At 40.2% G+C, this 22,214-nt stretch overlaps 1 protein-coding gene across 8 annotated transcripts in view; it reads left to right on the forward strand.

The window, feature by feature from the left end:
* Nucleotides 1–22,214, forward strand: part of tenm3 (teneurin transmembrane protein 3) — a 289,016-nt gene that overhangs the window by 243,468 nt on the left and 23,334 nt on the right. For all 8 annotated transcript variants that reach the window (XM_059554325.1, XM_059554320.1, XM_059554321.1 and 5 more), the window contains 4 exons: nt 470–589; nt 4,009–4,270; nt 7,547–7,814; nt 9,888–10,031. In XM_059554325.1, coding sequence (XP_059410308.1) covers nt 470–589; nt 4,009–4,270; nt 7,547–7,814; nt 9,888–10,031 — 794 coding nt within the window. The remainder of the gene's footprint in view (nt 1–469; nt 590–4,008; nt 4,271–7,546; nt 7,815–9,887; nt 10,032–22,214) is intronic.

Raw genomic sequence — 22,214 nt, forward strand, 5'->3', positions numbered from 1 at the left:
TATTTTTAGCTATTTATTCCTCTGTGGCACAGTTCTTCAAACAAAAGCTTTGCCCGCATCGATCCTTATAAAGTTCCTCGGAAGAGAATCTGCCTTGGGAATTGAGGACATAAGAATCCCACTGGAGCCTTTAGGGGACTGAATTATGACTGTCTATAGAGATGGGGGCACAAGAGTCACATAAATAAGCATAGAGAGAGAGAGAGTGTGTGTGTGTGTGTGTGTGTGTGTGTGTGTGTGTGTGTGTGTGTGTGTGTGTGTGTGTGTGTGTGTGTGTGTGTGTGTGTGTGTGTGTGTGTGCATGTGTGAGAGAGACAGACTTTGTGTGCTTTCTAGTTATTTACAGTGGATTAGACATTTTAAAGCTTAGGGAATCCATGTTCAGTCATGCTGTAAATCATATTAATAGTGTGTGTGTGTGTGTGTGTGTGTGTGTGGGTTTCTTACCAACCATGTGTTTGTTTTACAGCCTGGTGTCCATTATCAGAGGGCAGGTGCTCACTGCAGATGGTACGCCCCTGATTGGAGTCAACGTGTCCTTTGTGCACTACCCAGACCACGGATTCACCATCACACGGAAGGATGGCATGTAGGTTGAAAACATAAGCGGACACATCCTATACACAATTCCATAGTGTTTCTGTCCTTGAATGACTGAATGTCATGATACAGCACAGAGTACAGATGTCACCAAAACCATCTGTTTAGTGATGTTTAGTACTTATGCATAAAACATACATAAATGTGTGAAAACTTTGATTGAATACACAACCTTTTATGGCTCCACAACAGTTTGTGTGTGCGTGCATGTGTTTTATAGCGTACTGTCTTATCTACCAAAATCATCGCATGAAAATGTCAGGCATTGCTTCAGGAAGCAGTGCTTTAGCAAACAGCCTGTTTAAAATGCATTGGATTTACAAGGGTGGAATCAATCAGCCAATGGGCCGAACTCTCTCATACTGTTAAACCATTCCCAGTGTTATTAAGGATAAGGAGCATGAAGGCCTCACAGCTGAAACCAGCAAGATCTTTAAGCAGACATATTTGTTCAAGGAGAGTGGACTGTTAGGACCTGCCATCATGTACTGTCATGTGTCAGTGTTGAATGGCTGAAAGGCAGCAATCAAGCACAGAGGAAATGAAATAAGGTTTGCAATTGAATTGAATTCAGTGTAATTAAAGATAGAATCACTGAAGAGGTGTTTTAGGTGCAGCTGGTGGAGTGAATGGGGTCAGTTCGAGTCTTTAAAGGAACAGCTGAATGAAAAATGAAAATTATTAACCTAACTCTGTCATTATTAACCTAACTGGTATGACTTACTTTCTTCTGTGGCACACAAAACGTGTCATTGACTTCAGACGTGATGCAACACATCAAAAGGTGCCATGTTTGATTTTTAGAATTACATTTTTAGTTACATTTCGATTTTATCACAAAAATCTATGATAGCTTCAGAATATCTGAAATGCAGCTCACAAGACTGCTTTTATAGTACTTTGTCATCTTGAAACCAATATTATTTTAACATTATTTATATTTTTTTATAATTATTTTTTAAATGTGTTTTTGTCATTTTTATTTTTATATTTCTCAATGTATTCAATGTGTGTGTGTATATATATATATATATATATATATATATATATATATATATATAGTATTTTATTTAACAATAACAACACATTTTGCCCTCTTTACACCTGGTATTAAGATAATACTTGTTTTTTCTTTCTTTCTTCCTTTATTTTTTTTTAATTATTCACTGAAGCACGTTTATTTTATTCCTATTATAAGCCATTTTATTCTGTTTATCTCTGTTTTCTCCTGTTGTTTATGCGCATACACAACTAAACCACTGAAAAGAAAAACGTATATTTTTAAAGGGTCACTAATACTTATATCTCATTCACACCTGTAATCAGCATTGTTTACTTGTGATCAGATAGGCCAAAACACATAACAGTGCCTTTGGATTCTGACAGCATCCGTTCTCATTCACTTTCATTGGGTCCTATCATACACCCGGCGCAAGTGTTTTTGCTAGTTTCAGCCCTACGCAGTTCCTATTTTTCCATCCTGTGCCACGTTGTTTAAACAGCATATGCATTTGCGCCCATTTGTGCTTTCATGGGAGTGCTAGTCTGAAAACAAGGTGTGTTGTGGTGCATTTCTATTTTGAGGAACTTTAAATAGACTGAGCCATTGACCAGCTCAAACCTGGTCTAAAGTCTGGCGCAATGTTTTTTCTTTGTTATTTAAAGAGCATGTTAGTATAGGCGGGTCCACAACATGCATACACACACAGGGAAACAGCAGCACACAAACATGCAAAATATTACAAATTAAAGGACTACTATACAAAAGATTATTATTGTGTGTATAAATGCCTACATGTCATAATCGATAGTCATTGTATGTATCAGAATTACGCTACCTATTTGCTCAGCACAGCCAGCTCCGTTTCCTTTCTTCAGACGAGTTCTGTCTTTGCACTTGCAAATTCCACCGTGTAAATAGCAAAACCGTCATGGCACGAGCGCAAATAGCTCTTAAAGGGAATGGGAGATGAGACTCTGATTGGTTTATTGCACGTTATGCCCAAAAAACACCCATTACTCATTAAGAGAATAGGGACAACCGATTTAGAACGTGTCCGGGCGCACCAACCATTTTCCTGTCCGGCAATACCACAACTGAGGTGCCCTTGAGCAAGGCACCGAACTCCCAACTGCTCCCAGGGTGCCGCAGCATAAATGGCTGCCCACTGCTCCGGGTGTGTGTTCATGGTGTGTGTGTGCACTTTGGATGGATTAAATGCAAAGCACGAATTCTGAGTATGGGTCATCATGTATGTCACATCACGTCACTTTAGACCATTCGCTTAGTTCGTTAAAATAGGGCACATCTGGAAAAGAGTGGCCAGGATATTCTTGAAAAATTATCTTTTATGCTTTACAGAACAACAAACATCTTAATGGCTTGAAATTACATAATTCCATAATTTTGGAGTGATTTTTTTTTAAAGTGAGAATGAGAGCACATGAGCACACGTACGACTGAGGAAAGAGAAGTTTGACCCTAACAGTGCATCACAGAGCTAGATGGAGAAAGGAGTTAGAAAGAGGCTGCCAGAGAGATATGTTTAATAGAAAACATGATGACAGAAGAGCTTGGACTGGAGGGAGGAGACCCAGCCTGAAAGAGAGAGTGCGGGGGGGGGGGGGGGGGGGGCTATAGATAGGGGCAGTGTGTCCGAGATTAGCCCACTCAGCCAGCTGTTGCAGCACTTGAACACCACAGCAGGGCAGACCGTAAAATGGCACTGGATAATCATGCCCACACCTCTTCCACATCCACTTACTCTAACAGATGCGTAGCTGGTACTCTGATTCCCTGTTGGAGACCAATCACCAGCAGCCTCACCTTCAGAGCTGCTTTTTTGTCTCTGTATGTGTGCACACACGTGAGCAAATTCTTACATGCAAAATCTGCATGCATATTTTCTGCCCTATCTTGCTTTCCCCCTGCAGCCTTTGCGAAATATTGGAATATAGGACAGTACGCTCAGTTCCTGACTCATTTCCTTTCTAATAAGTCTCTCATGGCAACAGAGGGAGAGAGAGAGTTGAGGGAGAGTTTTGGCTTTTACACAAATGCAATGATAAAAAGGCTTAGCCACATTATCATGCATTTTTCACTGTGGCAATGCTCTGTGTCAGGATGGAAAGGGCCTTCTTAGAAACACTTGGCTCAGAGGAGACCTGCACTGGGATCATGAAGGTTAAAGCAAAAGACTATTAAACCAGGCCTAGCCATCAGCTCTCATGTCTAATTCATCTCAGTTACTCACACTATCACCTCCACAGTACATTAGCGGCATATTATGCATTGCTAATGAGGAGCATATGACAGTCTTTTTTTTTTTTTTGCATATGAATTTCTGTAAACTTCTGCACAAAATAAATACTGGAATTTAAAAGTACACTCCTGTTTCATCTTTGCAGGTTTGACATTCTGGCCAATGGTGGAGCATCACTGACGCTGAGCTTTGAGCGGGCGCCATTTCTCACTCAATTCCGTACAGTATGGATCCCGTGGAATGTCTTCTATGTAATGGACACACTGGTTATGAAGAAGGAGGAAAACGACATCCCCAGCTGCGACCTGAGTGGCTTCATAAGACCCAGCCCTCTCATCGTGGCCACACCACTCTCCACCTTCTTCCGATCCTCGCCCGAGAATGGCCCCATCATTCCAGAGACACAGGTAAGGCTCAGTTGTACTCATTAAGACCAGATGCATATGAGATTTCAAAATTACAAGACACAATGTGGGTGATGCAGATCCCTAAAACTAAAACAGTCCAGATTTTTCCTTTTCAACAAATTGCTAATTCACCATTGTAAATGGAACAGTTGGTCAGCTGGACACTGAATAGTAATTTATTTACATGCACAGAAGAGGGTATCATATGGCAGCAGCCAGTATGAATGTGCAATGAGTCTAGATGTGCTCTGCACACTGTTCAGTCAGTCACATAAGAATGAAGCTTTGAGAATAGTGATGGTGCTAAGACAGCGTGGGGAAACAGTCTGGTCTTGCCCTCAAACTGCACCCAGCATGCAGTACTCGGGGGGGAAAAGAGTTTTGAATCTTGTTGTGGTGCTGGCAAGAGCTAGAAATCACTATAGCCTTCAACACAACCCCACATATTGAGGCGATATTGGTCAGCATTTTATATCCTTTTGCACACCCTCCTTTTGTTCCTTTTATAGTGCAAATCCGCACACGGAATCCCCTACTTAATCTGTTAAAATGACTCAAGCCTCTTGCTGCCTGTCTGTAAAAATGAAAACTGGACCCACATCTGAGCAAATAAATCACTGGGTCTTTGGGGAGATAAATATAAAAGCATGCTTAGTTTGTGTCTTGCACAAAACAATTTTAAGGTCTTAAAGGAATAGTTCACTCAAAAATGAAAATTCCTCTTTTATTCTCACCATCTTGTTCAAAACCGATGTGACTTTCGGTATTTGTGAATCACAAGAGGAATATAAAAAAAAAAAATCTTAGCCACTCTTTTATATATAATGAAACTAAATGAGAATTATGTATGTTTAATTTGCAAATGAGTCAATCTTAATTATTTTAATGAATCGAATGAATGATTCACTCATGCAGTTAACAACAGATAAGCAGTAACAACTTAAATGACATTCATATGGCTTTCGAAAATGACAGAATTCTCATTTTTGAGTTAACTGATCCTTTAAAGCTAACTGTTATGATAAAAAGGAAGGCAAAATAAAAGTCAAGATTGAATTCCTCTGTCACGTTTTTCTGTGCCATGTGAAGTGAGTGCTGTTGTTGATTGAGAGGTTCCCAAAAAGGTTTCCAAAACTTGGCTGTCCTGTCTGTATTTTCTCTTCCACTCTACCTTGTGTCCAGATGTGTTTTTGATCCCTTCCACTATAACCCAGCTTTTCCATTCTTACCTTTCTGTAGCATGTGGCAGGGGGAACATCCCCTGTAATGCAAGCACTCTGGGCCAACACATATGCTGTCTTACGAGTTTTCTCTGAGACATGAAGGAGAAAAATTGTTTCCTTATTGTCGGCAGCATATGTAACAGGCCACACTCCCCTTCCCATGTTTCTCCTCGGGCGTCTGTCCCCCTGTCCCCTGAAACCCCACTCATCAAAGCAGATGGGCCCTGATTTGAATTACTGCGTGCTTTGAGAGGAACTCTAAACAGGGTCAATCAGACCCAACCAAGTTAGCATTTAATATGGGGCTTTTGGACCTTAGCTGTAATGGCCTCCAAGGTCTTTTTTTACCCAGAGCGTCACACATAAATGGCAAACAGACATCCATCAGCCCCCCTCATCCAGCGTTTGTAATTTTTAGCGGCCGTGACACCGAATGGGCAGGCATATTGCTTCCACTTGGCCGTTGTGCAGGACTGGAAAAAATTATATTTGGCTAAAGGAGAACAGCACGTTTTCACGTCCAGAGAAAACTTCAGTGCGACAGTGGAAAATCAGATGAGACATTTAGTGAATGAAAGATATATATGATTTCCCATCATGCTTTGCGTGTTTGCTTCAATAACTACTATGTCCTTTAAAGCATAACACCTATAAATGTAATGAGAGTGCATTGATTCGGCTTTTCACAGAAACACTAGCTTCCTTTCTTACCGTGAAAAAAATGCTTGATGATAAAACTCAATCTGGTCTTTATTACTGTGCATTTAATGGGCTGTATCAAATGAACTTTCAAAGCCTTTTTCATCTTCCCTTTCATTTGGCAAATGAGAAAATATTTAGCTTTAATGCAGCCATATGCACTTATGGCCCTTGCCCCGTGGCTAAGAATAACATGGCTGCACACGTAGAGACACGGCAGTGCATGCGGTGCCATTTATTAAGGGCTTATAGCAGGCGGAGTAAAGCATGTTATTAGCTCAGACTCTGTAATCAAAGTTCACAGAGGGGAGGCTGGGGGCATAGCATGAATGCATTGTGGCTTATAGACGCCCTTAAATAAAGCTGTGAGCATAGGGTATGCACAAACACATGCGGGATGGCATCAGCTAGTGTTAGGGAGGCAGCGTTGAATCTTCAAATTGACAGAATAATCAGAGTTGAAACCATCAAACTTAATCTTAACTTGCGGTCCTTTTAACCCCCACTTATTATTAGTTTCCTGTTTGCCTGGGTTTTTTTGTTGTTGCCGCCACAGACTGCATATCAAAGTTTCTCCCAAAGCCATCTAGCCCCCTCTACTGATCCCCAGTAAAGTGCAGCGGCATGCAAACAGAAAAAAGAGAGAGAGAGAAGAAAAGAAAAGAAATTCCCCCTGGCTCCTTTTGTCCTCTGTGTCAGAGAAAAGCAAATGTCCCCTCCCAGTAGGACACTTGACAATGCCATGAGCTGGAAGACAGGGGGATTACAGTCTTTCCACAGTGGCTCGACTGGCTTTTCATTAAGCACTTGAGGAGAAAGCTGTGATGCAGAATCTCTCTGTTGATCCAAGCTGCTCCTCATCTCTTGTGCTCCTTTTGTGCTTCTCAACGAGGGAGAGAAATTAGCACTAATGCCCTGAACTTTGGTGACTCCTCACCAGGGGCACCTTAAAGTGCCGCTAACTGCACGCTTGTGTTTCATCTGGCATGACAGGCCAGCTGTCTGAAAGTCTGAAATCAATCCAGTTTGAACTGTTCTACTGCAAGTTGTGGTCCACATTGCTATGTCTGTTGACTGTTTCTCGTGGTTGAGCATGTAGAATGCAGCACAGTAATAGCCTCCGACAGTGATGCAAATATAAGCATGTTCCACCCGTGAAAATCTCCCTCATCATATCGAAGATGTCAAGTAAATGGCGGTCAGAGCAAACACAGGCACAGATGTGCTATAATCCTGCGGAGAGGAAAGTCGGAGGCCTCATCCTTGGCTCTAATGCCTCTTCCAGATGCTCCCGAGTCACTCCTTCCCTCCCCATCTTCATTTATCTTCACCTCTTTCTTTCTTTGATGTGCAGGTTCTTCAGGAGGAGACTGCAATTCCAGGGAGCGACCTAAACCTGATGTATTTGAGTTCACGGGCGGCTGGCTACCGACCAGTGCTCAAGGTGACCATGACCCAAGCCACCATCCCCTTTAACCTCATGAAGGTGCATCTGATGGTGGCAGTGGTGGGACGCCTCTTTCAGAAGTGGTTCCCCGCAGAACCCAACCTGTCCTACACCTTCATCTGGGACAAAACAGATGCATACAACCAAAGAGTCTATGGCCTGTCAGAGGCTGTGGGTGAGTAAACGTAGAGATCAGAACAGATTTATTTATTTTTTATTTATTTTTTTGACTCAATCAATTAAATGTGTAATGTTTTTCACTTTCATCCAATTATATATATTTTTTGTAAAATTCTGTTAATTGAGTGTTAATTGATGCAGTATCACACATCTGCTAAAAAACTTTCCAAAAAAGCCTCACAATTAACAGCATGTGTATGTCTTTTCTAATAGTTAATATTAAATCAGCTGGTGTTATTGAGCTTATAAACAACCACCTCACTATCACATACCTTTTTTCTAGATGCACAGAGTCAAGGAATGATTAGGGCTGTTGCGATAACCACAATATCACGCTATTGACAAGCAAACCAGTAGATTTGCACTTAACAAGCCTTAACAGACAATAAATGAGAGATCAACTGTGCATGTGTGATTACTTGCGAGTCATACATATTTTTGAAAATAGATTGTCGTGTCCAAAGAAAACCAAATCTTCTTACTATCGACGCATTGGTCAGCTGAGCCTTCTAACGTGGCACTCACAGTTAAAATTATTTCAACAGCTTTTTTCATTATGTCTCTCTTTGAATGAATCAGCGTTTTTGAACGTGTGGTTGAATGAACGGTTTAAAGACTCAATCAAAGACAGTCTTTTGCCGCCACCTTGTGGCGCAACAATCTAACTGCACTGACTGACAGCCCGTCTAGAATGCACACAGGGGGAAATACCAATAAAATGTCTCTTGTCCAGTTGGATTCAAGGATCAGAATGAACTGTTATACATATAGGCTAACAATAGCCAAACAATCTTACTGTCAGGTTTATGTTCTGTTATGTGGATCGTTATTTTGTCATTCTCTTCTGTTTCAACACTATTTTGGTTTTCGGTTTCATTGGTTTCTGAATATGACCTTGTTATATCGTAACACATACACACAGAGGGTAATTCTATTATTCCTAGGGCTGTTGCGGTGAAGGAATTTCCCTTGCTGTAATTTTGAGTGGCTCAGTAGCGCTGTATGCGGTATTATCACCACGTACCGCGCCGTTGAGCCACTCAAAATTACCGCAAGGGAAATTCCTTCACCGCAACAGCCCTAGGAATAATATAATTACCCTCTGTAGAAAGCCTGAATTTGTTACATGCAAGAATGTAGATGTGCTTAATGGCCCGTGCCACTGTGACAGTTGCATTATGGGATGTCTCCTTAAATATACCTATGCAAATAAGAACTATAAATGGAAAACAAAGGAGATATGATTAAGGCCAACAATAGCACAGGAAGCAGGATTTTTTCACTGTGGCATTTTTTATGCTGACTGTATTCTGTAGCTTGTATGATGACCCATCAGCAAAACCACAGAGAACAACATGCCTCTTTATGTTCTGAGTAAGGTCAAGGCAACTCTGTGGCTTTGTTCTTCACTTAAGCATTGAGAAAGATGGCCAGCAGCTAATGACAGTGTCTTAGTTTATTTTCAGCTCCTAACATAAAGTCACAGGATGTTGAACCACAAAATACATGTTTTTTTTTTCCACAAAATCAGGAATGCATTCTGCCTTTACAAAGTGAACTGTGTAAAATTGTAAACAGGTTAGCTAGGTCTCATGAGTATTGATTGGCTTTCACCTTCTCATCAGGCTTTGCTTTGCCAATTGCATTAAGCAGGTAATTTTTGCCCTACGAATAGCAGTGGGCTTATTGATTCTCTCTGGGGGACATAAGGTCGCTTTCTTAATATGATCGGCTGAAAACAGTTATAAATTTAAAACAATTTGCACCTGGTGAAGCAAAGATCTCTTATGCGATTTACTGAAGTTATGATAGGGACACTGCAGTGTTCAGGCAAGCTGCAGTAAAGATGAATTGATATTGTGTAGGACATCTGATTAGGCCCTGGGAACGAGTGCGGTTTATCAGCCCAATGTTTATATGATGATTTATCTGCATGTCTGTTAATGTGGTATTTAGACTTAGTCTGTATTGATTACTTCCTCAAGCACTTCTCAAGAAGTCTGTATTTGATAGGATTTTTATAGGGTGTATTTGCGTATACGAATAACACCAATCTTTCTCTTTCCAGTGTCTGTGGGATTTGAGTATGAGTCCTGTTTGGATCTGATCTTGTGGGAGAAAAGAACAGCCATCCTCCAAGGTTACGAACTTGACGCCTCAAACATGGGAGGATGGACCCTAGACAAACACCACATTTTAGATGTTCAGAATGGTAAGCCCACCTCTGACCTCTCTAATGAATAACACAAAAATAATGCACTCCTACACTCTAGTTTTCATATACTCAGCACCATAAGTCACACTGATCTTGGCAATCATGTGTTTACCCACACACTCCTAAATATCAACAAAAATCAATCAAAATACACTTGCGCTATCTCTTCTTCCCTGTCTAAAAGCAGCCTATTATCTGCCTGTTAAAAGTTATTAACATGACATGGGTATAAAACCTTTAATAAGGAGTAAATGAGTGCTCATTAGTGTCATTGCTGTTAAATGACGTTGATGAAGTGGAGCTATAGCGAGACAGCATTCTTATTGTCTCAGGCATGCCAATGAAGAGACATTTGACATTTCCATGTGAGTGACCTTCACCCAGACTAAGCAGTCTGGAGTGCTCTCTGCAGCAAACATTTATGGCCACGTGTCATTGGGGAGAGACTGCCTTGATGAATTCTTAAGGAGGCTCTCATCCTTCATTTTGGCTTTAAAAGGGTGATCAGCAGAGGTTGTCCCCATGTACCTTTCTAAAAGGTTGAACCTGTTTATCCTTGAGCCCTTTCATGGGGACATGATGAGCTGCTCTTAGATCACAGTTTCCATAGCCTTCTAAATATAGTTCTCCTCACCTTTCCGATGGTAAATTCTTGTTGCGAGCTCCTACTGCACTGCAAAAAGAGACTTATATTGCTTATTTTATTTTTTTATTTTTTATGTCAAAATAAAAAACATTTAAAGTCTGAAAGTCAAAATGCACTTAATTTAGTTGCTTATCTAGTAAATGCATCTTCATTTCAGAATTTTTTTTACTAGAAAAGACAAATTCAAAGATTTATTTTTAAGAGATACTTTTTCTTTTAGTGCGAACCTGAAATGTCTACCGTTTTGCTACCCAGGCTACCCTTTTGAAATGGCTAGTCATTCTTAAGGCAGTTGTTCACCAAAAAGTTTACATTACTTATCTTCATAATGTTCCAGCCCAGTTCTTTCTTTCAGGAGATGATAGGATGAAGATGAACAGACCCACATTTGTTACTGACTAAAAATCTTCCCCTCCACTGATCTTAAATATAATATGACACATGTTTGATCCATGACCTTTAGTTTATTTCAGAACGGCAGCAGAGGGGAAGATTATCAATAAATAGCAGCTTAAATGTTGGTCTTATATTTTATTTCTACACGTGTCCTGAAAATATATATAAAGAGAAAGTAGAAAAAGAGCTGATTTTAGTCATAAAAAAGTAAGAGAAGCGAAAAATCTGGTCCTCTCTGGGACAGCATCAGACAGTGATGGACAGCTGGGATCTGGTGAATTCATGCGGGCAGACCATACATTTCCCAGTGAAGTGAGCCTCTGATGGAGGTATGTGAGCATGCCCAGTCCAACATAATGATTGTAGAAATTAACTCTCTGGAGCGAAACACAGAGGTCTGTTTAACTAAATCTGAGAGTGATAGTATTATGCATTATAGATACAGTATGTGTTTAACTTAGATACAATCATTAATAAATCAACTTAAGGCCTTGGTCTCCTTCATTTCTTTTGTCAGAGTTGTCAAACAAAAATGAAAATTAATGGATTAAAAATGTAAACTGAAATGAACTGAAACAAATTAAACAAATAAAACGACAAACAAAGGTTCAGAAGCTAACTGAGACAAAATAATCAACAAAAATAAATAATGATTTGAGCAGTCATCAAGCGCTCATCATGTCAGAATAATATGACCTGTCTGTCTGTGTGGGAGAACACATCCCACTGGCAATATGGCATGATGAGATGCCAGTAATATTTTCTTACTCTGACCCGAATGAATTTGCAGTGACTGGTAGGAAATGGCAGAGTACTCTTTATTCTTTTAGAAACAATTAACTTTTAGAATCAGAAAGAGCTTTATTGCCAAGTGTGTTCACACACACAAGGAATTTGTATTGGTGTTAGAAGCTTCCGGTAAAGAAAATAGAAAAAAAGTGCAGACATACATAAAATGAGAGAATAGACAATAAATTATAAATAACAGTTGTAATAAAAATATACAGAAAAAGGAAAAATGTCAATAGACAGAACTGTGAATGTGCATTATGTGCTATTTTCAGATGAAGGTTTAATGAGTTATTTACAGATGTGCAGTAGTGAGATGTGTTATGTGTTGTTCAGGTGCGACATGACCTGGGGAAAAAAACTGTTCTTGTGTCTGGCTGTTTTGGTTCACAGCCCTCTGTGGAGCCGGCCAGAGGGCAACAGTTCAAAGAGAGAGTGTGCTGGGTGTGAGGGGTCCAGAGTGATTTTCTTAGCCTTTTTCTTCACTCTGGAGATGCAAAGTTTTTGGAAGTTGGGTGGAGGGGCACCTCTCTAATCCTACCAATCCTCTCAGCAGCCCTGACTGTCCGTTGTAGTGTTCTGATGTCTCTTTTGGTAGCTGAACCAAACATAGGTGAACACAGGACAGACTCGATGAGTAGAACTGTTTCAGCAGCTCCTGTGGCAGGTTGAACTTTCTCAGCTGGCAGAGGAAATACAGTCTCTGCGAGGCTTTTTTTCACAATAGAGTCAATGTGATTGTCCCACCTCAGGTCCTGAGAGATAGTGTTGTCCAGGAACCTGAATGACTCCACTGCAGTCACAGTGCTGTTCATGATGGTGAGTGGGGAGAGTGCAGGGGGTTCCTCCTGAAGTCAACTATCATTGAGAGTGTTTAGCTCCAGGTTGTTAAGACTGCACCAGAGAGCCAGCTGCTCAACCTCCTGTCTGTAAGCAGACTCGTCTCTGTCCTTGATGAGGCCGATGACTATAGTGTTGTCTGCAAATTATTGACAGAGGGGTCCTTTGAAGTGCAGTCATATGTATACAGGGAGAAGAGTAATTTGTTTTTGTTTAGTTTTTTCGCGATAACTGAGGTCTAGGGGCTATTTAACTACCATCAAAGTTTCAAAACAGTCAGTCCACAGTAAAATGCACACAGCACGCTTAAAGATTTTTCACTAACCGCTGTGACTTCTGTAAAAAGTTAGTCAGAACTACATAGTCACTGCCTTCACTCACCACCCCGAGCACCGCCCACTGTCCCACTCTACTTTTGCCAAACCCCCAGACAACACCGTGTCCATGCCATTGCTGAGCATTGAGTAACAACAACACTGAAACATGCTGAAAAGGTTACATTTAACCACGAAACCAGATCGGCCAACCTGTAACATTATACTCTGACTTAAAGAGTGGACGAGGATTGTTACTATGAGGTGGATCACATCTAATGTGTATAGAAAAGTCTTACTCTATGAGGATGTACAGTATATACATTTCAATTTCAGCAGGCAACTATTTTTACAGCTACATTATTTTTCCAGCCTTAATTAATCACAACAATGTATATACAGTACAATTACAAATTATTATATATAAATCATTCGTTTTTTGTTTTACACACATGCACACAGACATTTTTTCATACCATACACGACATAGTCGTGAGATGCAAGAAACATATGGCAAGAAATCTTTTCCAGAACAACAAAAGACAATACTTTATTGAACCTATTCTAATAAGTGTGTTTCTTTTTTCAGATAGTATCTGTCCATTCCGCTCATTTTATCGCATTTAACCACAGATGTCATTTGTCTGGGAGTGGCAGCAGATATGCGATCAAATTTCTAATTTGAGGCTGTATTATGTAAATTCTGGCACCCAACATCCGTAGCTGATGTTGTATATACGTAGCCGAATCTGCGAATCTGCGCTGGTTTGAATGGGCCACCTCCAGTTTCCCCTTTGTTTTGCTGCCTCCAGCTAGTGCTTTGACATTGGCTGACCCGAAGAGAGCCAATCAGAAGAGAGGCTCATGAATATTAATCAGACAGGCCAAAATCGACCTGTTCTTAGCAGACTTCCTGAGAAAGGAGTTCCAGAAAGGAGTACAATATGTGACCTTTAAGATGTGTGTGAAGATGGGGCCAGTTGGTCAGCACAGACATTAAGACAGGCAGGTGAAACACTGTCTGGACTTGAAGCTTTCTTAGATTTCTGCTCCCTGAAGGCCCGGTTCACATCCTCTCCCCTGACCTTGAGGGCAGGTTGAATGGTTTGGGAGAGAAGGAGTGGGGTTGCAGGGAGGGTAGGTGAATGTGTGAAGTGCAGATCAGAGTGGATGCTGGGTTTTCAGTCTGGCCTTTTCAAATCAACAGCAAAACATATTAAGATCGTCAGCCAGTTGTTGATTTTCCACAGACTGTGGGGGAGATGTTTTGTACAAGGTGATGTTCTTCAGACCAGTCCATACTGATGCCGGTAGCCACTCTGATTTCCTTTGTTAGTCTGTTCCAGGCCTGGTTAGGACATTCACATACATCTGCACTTGCACTTTAAGTTAGCTGTGCACTATAGACACTTTTGCACAACTGCACAATGGTCAGTTTACATATATCTGCACTCAGCCACCCAATGTGCGCTAAAGACACTGTGCAAATGGACATTATTTAACAGTATTTTGTCTGCTCTGGGCAACTTCAATTGTGCACTAGCACTTCATCTTTACACTTCTAACATTTCTCACATTACTACAATTTTACATTCCTACCTAAGCCACTTAACGTGGTACCTTAAACCCAAGATTGGTGCAAACTAACCTGAAATTTACCTGGCTAGCAAGCTAATCTAGCTGCATGGTACAGGTCCCTGTTGTCATGAACACATGCGTATACTTGTTTTGTCAATGTCTTGCGCCTTGGTCTGTCAGAAACGACATTTCGTTCTTTTGGATACTGTGAGTTGACTTGAGTATTGAGTTTATACAAGATACAATCTCCATGAGCTCGTCCAGATCAGTGGCAGCAGCTTCAAAAACACTCCAATCAGTAAGGTCAAAACAGGCTTGTAAATCCTGCTCTGCTTCAATAGTCCATCTTTTAACAGTCCTTAATACAGGTTTAGCTAATTTCAGTTTCTGCCTGTAGGTCGGTATAAGATGAATCAGTGATCAGAGAGCCCCAAAGCTGCACATGGATCAGAGTGGTATGCAACCTTAATTGTTGTGTAACAGTGATCCAATGTATTACTGTCTCTGGTGGGACATGTAACATGCTCTCTGTATTTTGGCAGTTCACGATAGAGATTTGCTTTGTTAAATCTCCAAGAATAATTAAAATAGAGTCTGGGTACCATTGTTCAATTTCAGTTATTTGGTCAGCCAGATGTTGCATTGCGGCGCTAGCGCACACATCCGGAGGCACGTACACACTCACGAGAATGAAAGAAGAAAACTACCGGGGAGAATAGAATGGTTTAGAGTTTATAAAGATGCCTTTAAATTAAGAGAGCACATTTTCTTCAAAATTTTTATGTCTGAACATCAGCCTTCATTTATGTAAAAACATAGTCCACAGTCTTGTTTTCACAGTTGACACCACGATGCAAGCCACTGCCACTCCAACTAAAACATACAACAAAGCATCTGAATAATCAAAGACTGGCCAGTAGTTTGTATCTGGTAAAGCTGATTGTAAGAGAACGACTAAACACAGAACAAACAAAAACAGTAAAGGAACGGGTACGGCACCATCTTAAAGCAGAGAGTTTAACTTCATTTAACTTTTGTACAATAATTTGGATAGCTTCTCCATTTTATGAGTGCACACATATGTTGTTTTTTGAATGTTTTACTTTACTTTTTTTAAAGGTTCTAATTCTGATGCAGCTTTTTTTCTTCGTAACATAAATGCTGTACTTTCTATAGTATTCACAGGGGAAAAATGAGCCACTAGTTGTCCAGACTCTCTTTTTGTTGATGTTGGCAACTTAAGTGACACTAAGCCCTCTTTTATTTCACTGGCTGAGAGCCAGCTGTCCGTACAAATTCCAACAGTCTTTCATCTCCTCTCCATGCCTGCTGCCCTTGCTTCGTCCCTGACCCCCCTCTACCCACCAGCCCCTATACCTCCTGATCCCTAGCATATCCAACTGTCTGGTTAGTAAGGCAACTGTCCCACCTAGAGCATCCCAGAATACACTGCTGCAGGCCATTCAAGCTCTGTTGGGTGTCATTGATTCATGAGTTTGTATCCTTAGTTCCACAGTTCAAGCCATCAGTGCTGGATGTGCATGTGAATGCGTGTGAGGAAGACAGTTAGATTTCTAAGGCTTCTTATTAATAATAATAATAATAATAATAATAATAAATGTACCGCTGTATTGTCAACTACTATTAAAAATCTGTGTTATTTGAGATGCTGAAACAAAACACCATATATAAATATTACATTAAAAAAATTACATTTGCAACTAACTGAAAATAAATAGATTCATTTTTTGAACATGCAAAATTTAATCTGAAAACATTTATCTAAATAAAAACATAAAGACAAAAGCATATGACAGAAGTAAAAAAATAATAATAATAAAACATGAAGATTATATGAAATTATTTTTTTAATTTGAAAATAAAAGATAATTAAAAATATGAATGCATTTTAATATTTAAGTAGTAATTATAATATTGTAATATTAATTCTAAATAATAATGTTGTTGTTGCCGTTATAGCATTTTAGGTTACTCTTACCCTATACAATATTTAGTGGAAGGAGGCTCTGTCTTCCATCACCTTTTTAGAGCAGCACAATGTCATTTGAGAGCACTTTTTACTGTCAGTAGTCTCAAAATGGCTGCAATGGCCTAATAGAAATTAATAGTAGCTATCCAGGTCCATAAATGTTGAAGGTTTAGTGTGTGCTGCAAGGGAGCTACAACGTATGTAATTGTACGTGTCCATCTGAAATGTGTAGCTCCAAGCTTGAGTCTTTCAGTGTATCTATATTCTTGTCTAGTTATAATGAAAGGAACAGAGTAATAAGACCTACAGTAATATCCTCTAGGGTTTGGTTAAATGTAGGAGTGTTTGTTTGCATTAGCTTCCCGTCTCTGATGACCTCACCCTGTCACCACAGTTTTCATACTGTCTCATGGGGAAAACACATGAAAACTTACATCCAAACACACACTCACACTATTTTAGCATCCACCATCTGTTCACATTCACAGCCTTTTCTAAAGGAACTAAGTTAATCCACAGTCAGCCGGTCATTATCGCTAAATAAACCAAGACAGGTTGATCAGGACCCTACAGAAAGCAGAAACATGAGACTAGCACAGCTGTATAGGAAAACTTTGCCAATTATACCATTTTATCGATCACTTTACAAAAGTATTTGACTGCATAATTTGGTTATCAGAATCAAGTATTCCAAAGAGCATGTAATAAATATGAATTCAGTATTTGCACTGGCATCTACCGGGGCTGATTTTATATTGAAGTCAAACGCCTTGTCCCAATGCCTCACTTGATGTGCATTTGAAATGGTCAACTCGCGTCTATGAAATCCACAAGATTTGAAGATATCCCATGTGTTTTTTTGACTTCAGAAAGGTGTTAATCCCCATTTGGCTATTATATACTCAATGTGGAGAAGGACTGCAGGATCCCCCATACAGCAGATTAAATATATGTACATTTTTTATATTTCCATATGTGAAATATACAGCCATCTGTAAGCATATATGACCTATTAGAATTTGGAATTACTTCACAGATTAACATGACAGGACAGTATAGATAGACAGGAAGCGAAGTGGTAGAAAGAGGGGGATGGGATTGGGAAAGGTCCTTAAATTAAGGAGTCGAACTCTGGTCACCCGAAGCTCAATCACATTACATGTCAATATGCTGCTCAAACAATAGATATGAATTTAAAACATTTATTAAAAAAATATATATATATGGTTGCTACATATAAAAAAAAAAAACAGAAAGACATCATTAATCTAAGCACATATACACATATAATCCCCATACAAAAATTTGTAAATCTTTTACCCATAGAATGTACGGGTTCTGCGATCTTACTCTGCATGCATCATAGTGGTTAGTTGGTCTTTAATTTATTAGTCATCATCTATGAAGATTCTCAAGCAGGCAGAGGTGTTAAACTGTTTTTCGGGGAAGTCGTGGCCTAATGGTTAAAGAGTCGGACTCCCAATCGAAAGGTTGTGAGTTCGAGTCCCGGGCCGGCAGGAATTGTGGGTGGGGGGAGTGCATGTACAGTTCTCTCTCCACCTTCAATACCACGACTTAGGTGCCCTTGAGCAAGGCACTGAACCCCCAACTGCTCCCCGGGCGCCGCAGCATAAATGGCTGCCCACTGCTCCGGGTGTGTGCTCACAGTGTGTGTGTGTGTGTTCACTGCTCTGTGTGTGTGCATTTCGGATGGGTTAAATGCAGAGCACAAATTCTGAGTATGGGTCACCATACTTGGCTGAATGTCACTTCACAAATAAACCGAATGTAAACAGGGTGGTTAGTTGGGGGTGAGTATTTTTCTTTTTTTTTTACAGTAATGCCACGTCCCCTCCTTTTCTCCCTCTCTCTGTCTTGACCTGTGGACTCTGATAAGGCTTGGGAAGTCTGTGTTTGTGTTTATCGTTGGATGACCACATGCCACAGCTAGCACAGGCTCCAGTCAGACATCCTATTTTAAAGAGTTCATTCACAGAATCCCCTTGCTTATGGAGAGCCCTCCCACTTCCACCTGCTGCTTTAATGTGCATATATATATATGTGTGTGTGTGTATTTATATGTGTTCCACTCTAACCTTCTTTACCACACGCATACCACATACACATGAAAGTGGTATAATCTCATTCTGAATTCCTCTTTCCATCCCTCTCAGTCTCTTTTTCATTTTTACCTGAAGGCCGCTGCACCCACGTTTGCCTCTTACCTCACAAGCGCTCACACACTCCGACAGAGCAAATTCAGCCATGCTAGACTTTACTGCCCTTTCTAAATCCCATTGAGTTTAGCTTTAGTCATGTGCAGGCATGTAATGCAACTTTGAATCTGGCTGCATGAGCCAAGCGCACCTCGTTCTCTGATGTGGACCACCACAGCCTGCGGGGCTTACCTGCATCCTCTCTCGTTCTCTCTCGCCATCTCAGCCTCTTACTCCTTTCATCTGCCCTTATCAGCCTCTGTCAGTGCTCAGCCACTGTACCTCCCCTCCTTCCACCTAACAGCAGGAGGCCAGGGAGAGAGATTCAAACACCTCTCTTTGGGACTGCAATTACTTCTAGTCAGGAAATCTTCAAAGACAGAATGTGTGATTGAGGGAAAGCATGTTCGCAGATTTGCTCCTTGTTTTTTTTTTCTGTTGTGCTGCATGTGTGGTACAGACACACTGGACCCAAAAAAAAAAAAAAAAAAAAAAATATATATATATATATATAAAATACAACAAAAAGCATCACCTGCTTATTACTAGTTTTGTCCCGACTCCAAACACACTGTTTTCCCATTATTCAAATTGACTTTGGACCTGTCGGGAAGAAGTTCATGAAATATTAATAATAAAAAAAACGGATGTGAGAGATGTGAGAAATGAACACACAGGAGAGGCAAAATGATTAAATTAAATTGATTTTGGTAATACTCGATGACGACTTATCACACTTTCTACACATACACCCCCACACACGCTTCACGTGGCTCTGCAAAGATTTATGGCTGCTTTTCCATACAGTTTTTATGTATTTTTTCAAATTAGCTGACACAGTGGCTATGACAGCGAAGATAAAAAAAATCCTTTGAGAAATGATGTATTGCTTTAAAATACCAAAGGCCTGGAATCAAAAGTTTAGAAAACCAATATATAAAGAACTTTATATATATATATATATATATATATATACAGTACAGACCAAAAGTTCGGACACACCTTCTCATTCAAAGAGTTTGCTTTATTTTCATGACTATGAAAATTGTAGAGTCACACTGAAGGCATCAAGGGCTATTTGACCAAGAAGGAGAGTGGTGGGGTGCTGCGCCAGATGACCTGGCCTCCACAGTCACCAGACCTGAACTCAATCGAGATGGTTTAGGGGTGAGCTGGACCGCAGACAGAAGGCAAAAGGACCAACAAGTGCTAAGCATCTCTCAGGGAACTCCTTCAAGACTGTTGGAAGACCATTTCAGGTGACTACCTCTTGAAGCTCATCAAGAGAACGCCAAGAGTGTGCAAAGCAGTAATCAAAGCAAAAGGTGGCTACTTTGAAGAACCTAGAATATGACATATTTTCAGTTTTTTCACACTTTTTTGTTATGTATATAATTCCATACATAATTCCACATGTGTTAATTCATAGTTTTGATGCCTTCAGTGTGAATCTACAATTTTCATAGTCATGAAAATAAAGAAAACTCTTTGAATGAGAAGGTGTGTCCAAACATTTGGTCTGTACTATATATATATATATATATATATATATATATATATATATATATATATATATATATATATATATATATATATATATATATATATATACATATAATGTGACACAGTTTTCAGTCTGATACAATCCTTATTTAAATATATCTCGCAAATACTTGCAGCGTTATCAGATTCTAACAAAAGAGAGAAAAAATAAGAATTGTCTTATAACGGAGAGACTGAAGGAGAGTTGTTGAGACAAAAGAAGTGGAGTAGAAGACAAGACATTAAATGGTATGCTGAGAGAAAGAAAAGGAGTCAGTGACAGATGGTTTGTGAGGCGTAAATGGAAGAAAATTGAGTAGGCCACAGCTTCAGCTCTATAATCTCATCCAGTTTCTGACCCAGCATAAACACAGCAGCTATAAACTCCAATTCAGCCTTTTATTGGCAAATCACTGCTTTCCACTCATAACCTGTCCCCTTTTGTTGTATTTTTATATAAACACACGTCACGCATATCAAAGGAACAAGTACACACAATCATTATGAGCTGAGGGCTGTCTCTCTGCATGCCTGAATGAATAATCCAGCACGTCCCACGTCAAGAGCTGTTCCCAATCTGGGGCTGGTCATAATCTGTGTGTGCTTAATTGAAGACATTCTTTGTTGTGTGTGTGGGTATATGTATATCCGCTCGCACTATTATTTCCAAGGCCTCATACTGTACATCAAACAGGTGCGGAGTGGTTTTCATTACTGTAATGTGACCGCAAGTAATTTGCGTGAAAGATTGACCAGTGCGCATGGCTCCTATTAGCCATTGAAAATGTGTTTTCGTATGTGTGTATATCTGAAGCGACCTCCCTCGGAGAAGCTTAGTTTGAAGTCAAGGTTGTTGGTCTCTCCCAGGGCCAACGAGCCTCCCTTGTCCAATTTGTCTTTGTTAGTGGAGCATCACCATAGAGTAGCCTAAAAGTACTTCAGAAAGCAGCCCTCCGTCTTTGTACCTCCATCCCTCTCACTCTTCCGGTCAATCCCTCGCTCAATGGCTTAATCGATGGTGGGTGGTTGATCAGAGGAGGAGGTATATTGAGATTTATGGGGACGTTTAGACCGCGATGCGGCTGCTGTGTGGACCGGTGCCCAAGCACACCCGAGAGGGGGCTTAAGATGGCGTCATTGATCTCACTCATAATTAGCACACAGAGGAGCTAGATGCAGAATTCCAGCATGTTGCCCGATGTGAATAATTTAGCGAGCACAGCATGAAGTCATCCTTTGAAGTGCAGCTTTGAAGACCCCCCCCCCAACCCCAGACTCGAACACCCGCCGTTTTCAAAGCAACTCCCGAAAAGCAGCTAACTGTGTTCGCAAGGACGCTTACAGAAAACATTCTATTGACTTGGACACTTTGAGTTCACCTGCACACTTTGACTTGATGTAAGAACACCTCCTCTTACTCTCTTAAACGTCTTTGGTTCTCTAGTCGTATCTCTACAAAAATCACACACAGACACAAGCATATTCAGGTCAGGTGACAAGGCTGCAAGTCAATTTGAAAAGACGTGCTAGCTTAGAAGAGTTTTGTCAGGGTTGACTAAAAGTGATTGAGGATGGATAATTTTAACAAACTTGATGAGGCTGTGATTTCATTTCAGGGCATAACAAAAAACAAAAGCTGAAACTTTTTCACTATAACAGTACCTTACAAAAGCAGCATGTTACATTGTTGAGGGAAAAGCTGCTCCCTGTATTGCATGTAATCACAAAAACAAAGTTTGTCAGGCGTCTACATTGTCAGTTGAGCAGATTAAACAAAGAGTTTTTGTTAAACTCTGAAACTTGAAATGTGGAGTTATCTGCTTTTGCCAAAAACCACTGTTGGAGTATAATAAACTTTAATTTTGTAAA

This window comes from Carassius carassius, chromosome 7 (assembly GCF_963082965.1).
Source record: "Carassius carassius chromosome 7, fCarCar2.1, whole genome shotgun sequence".
In the NCBI taxonomy this organism is placed as follows: Eukaryota; Metazoa; Chordata; class Actinopteri; order Cypriniformes; family Cyprinidae; genus Carassius; species Carassius carassius.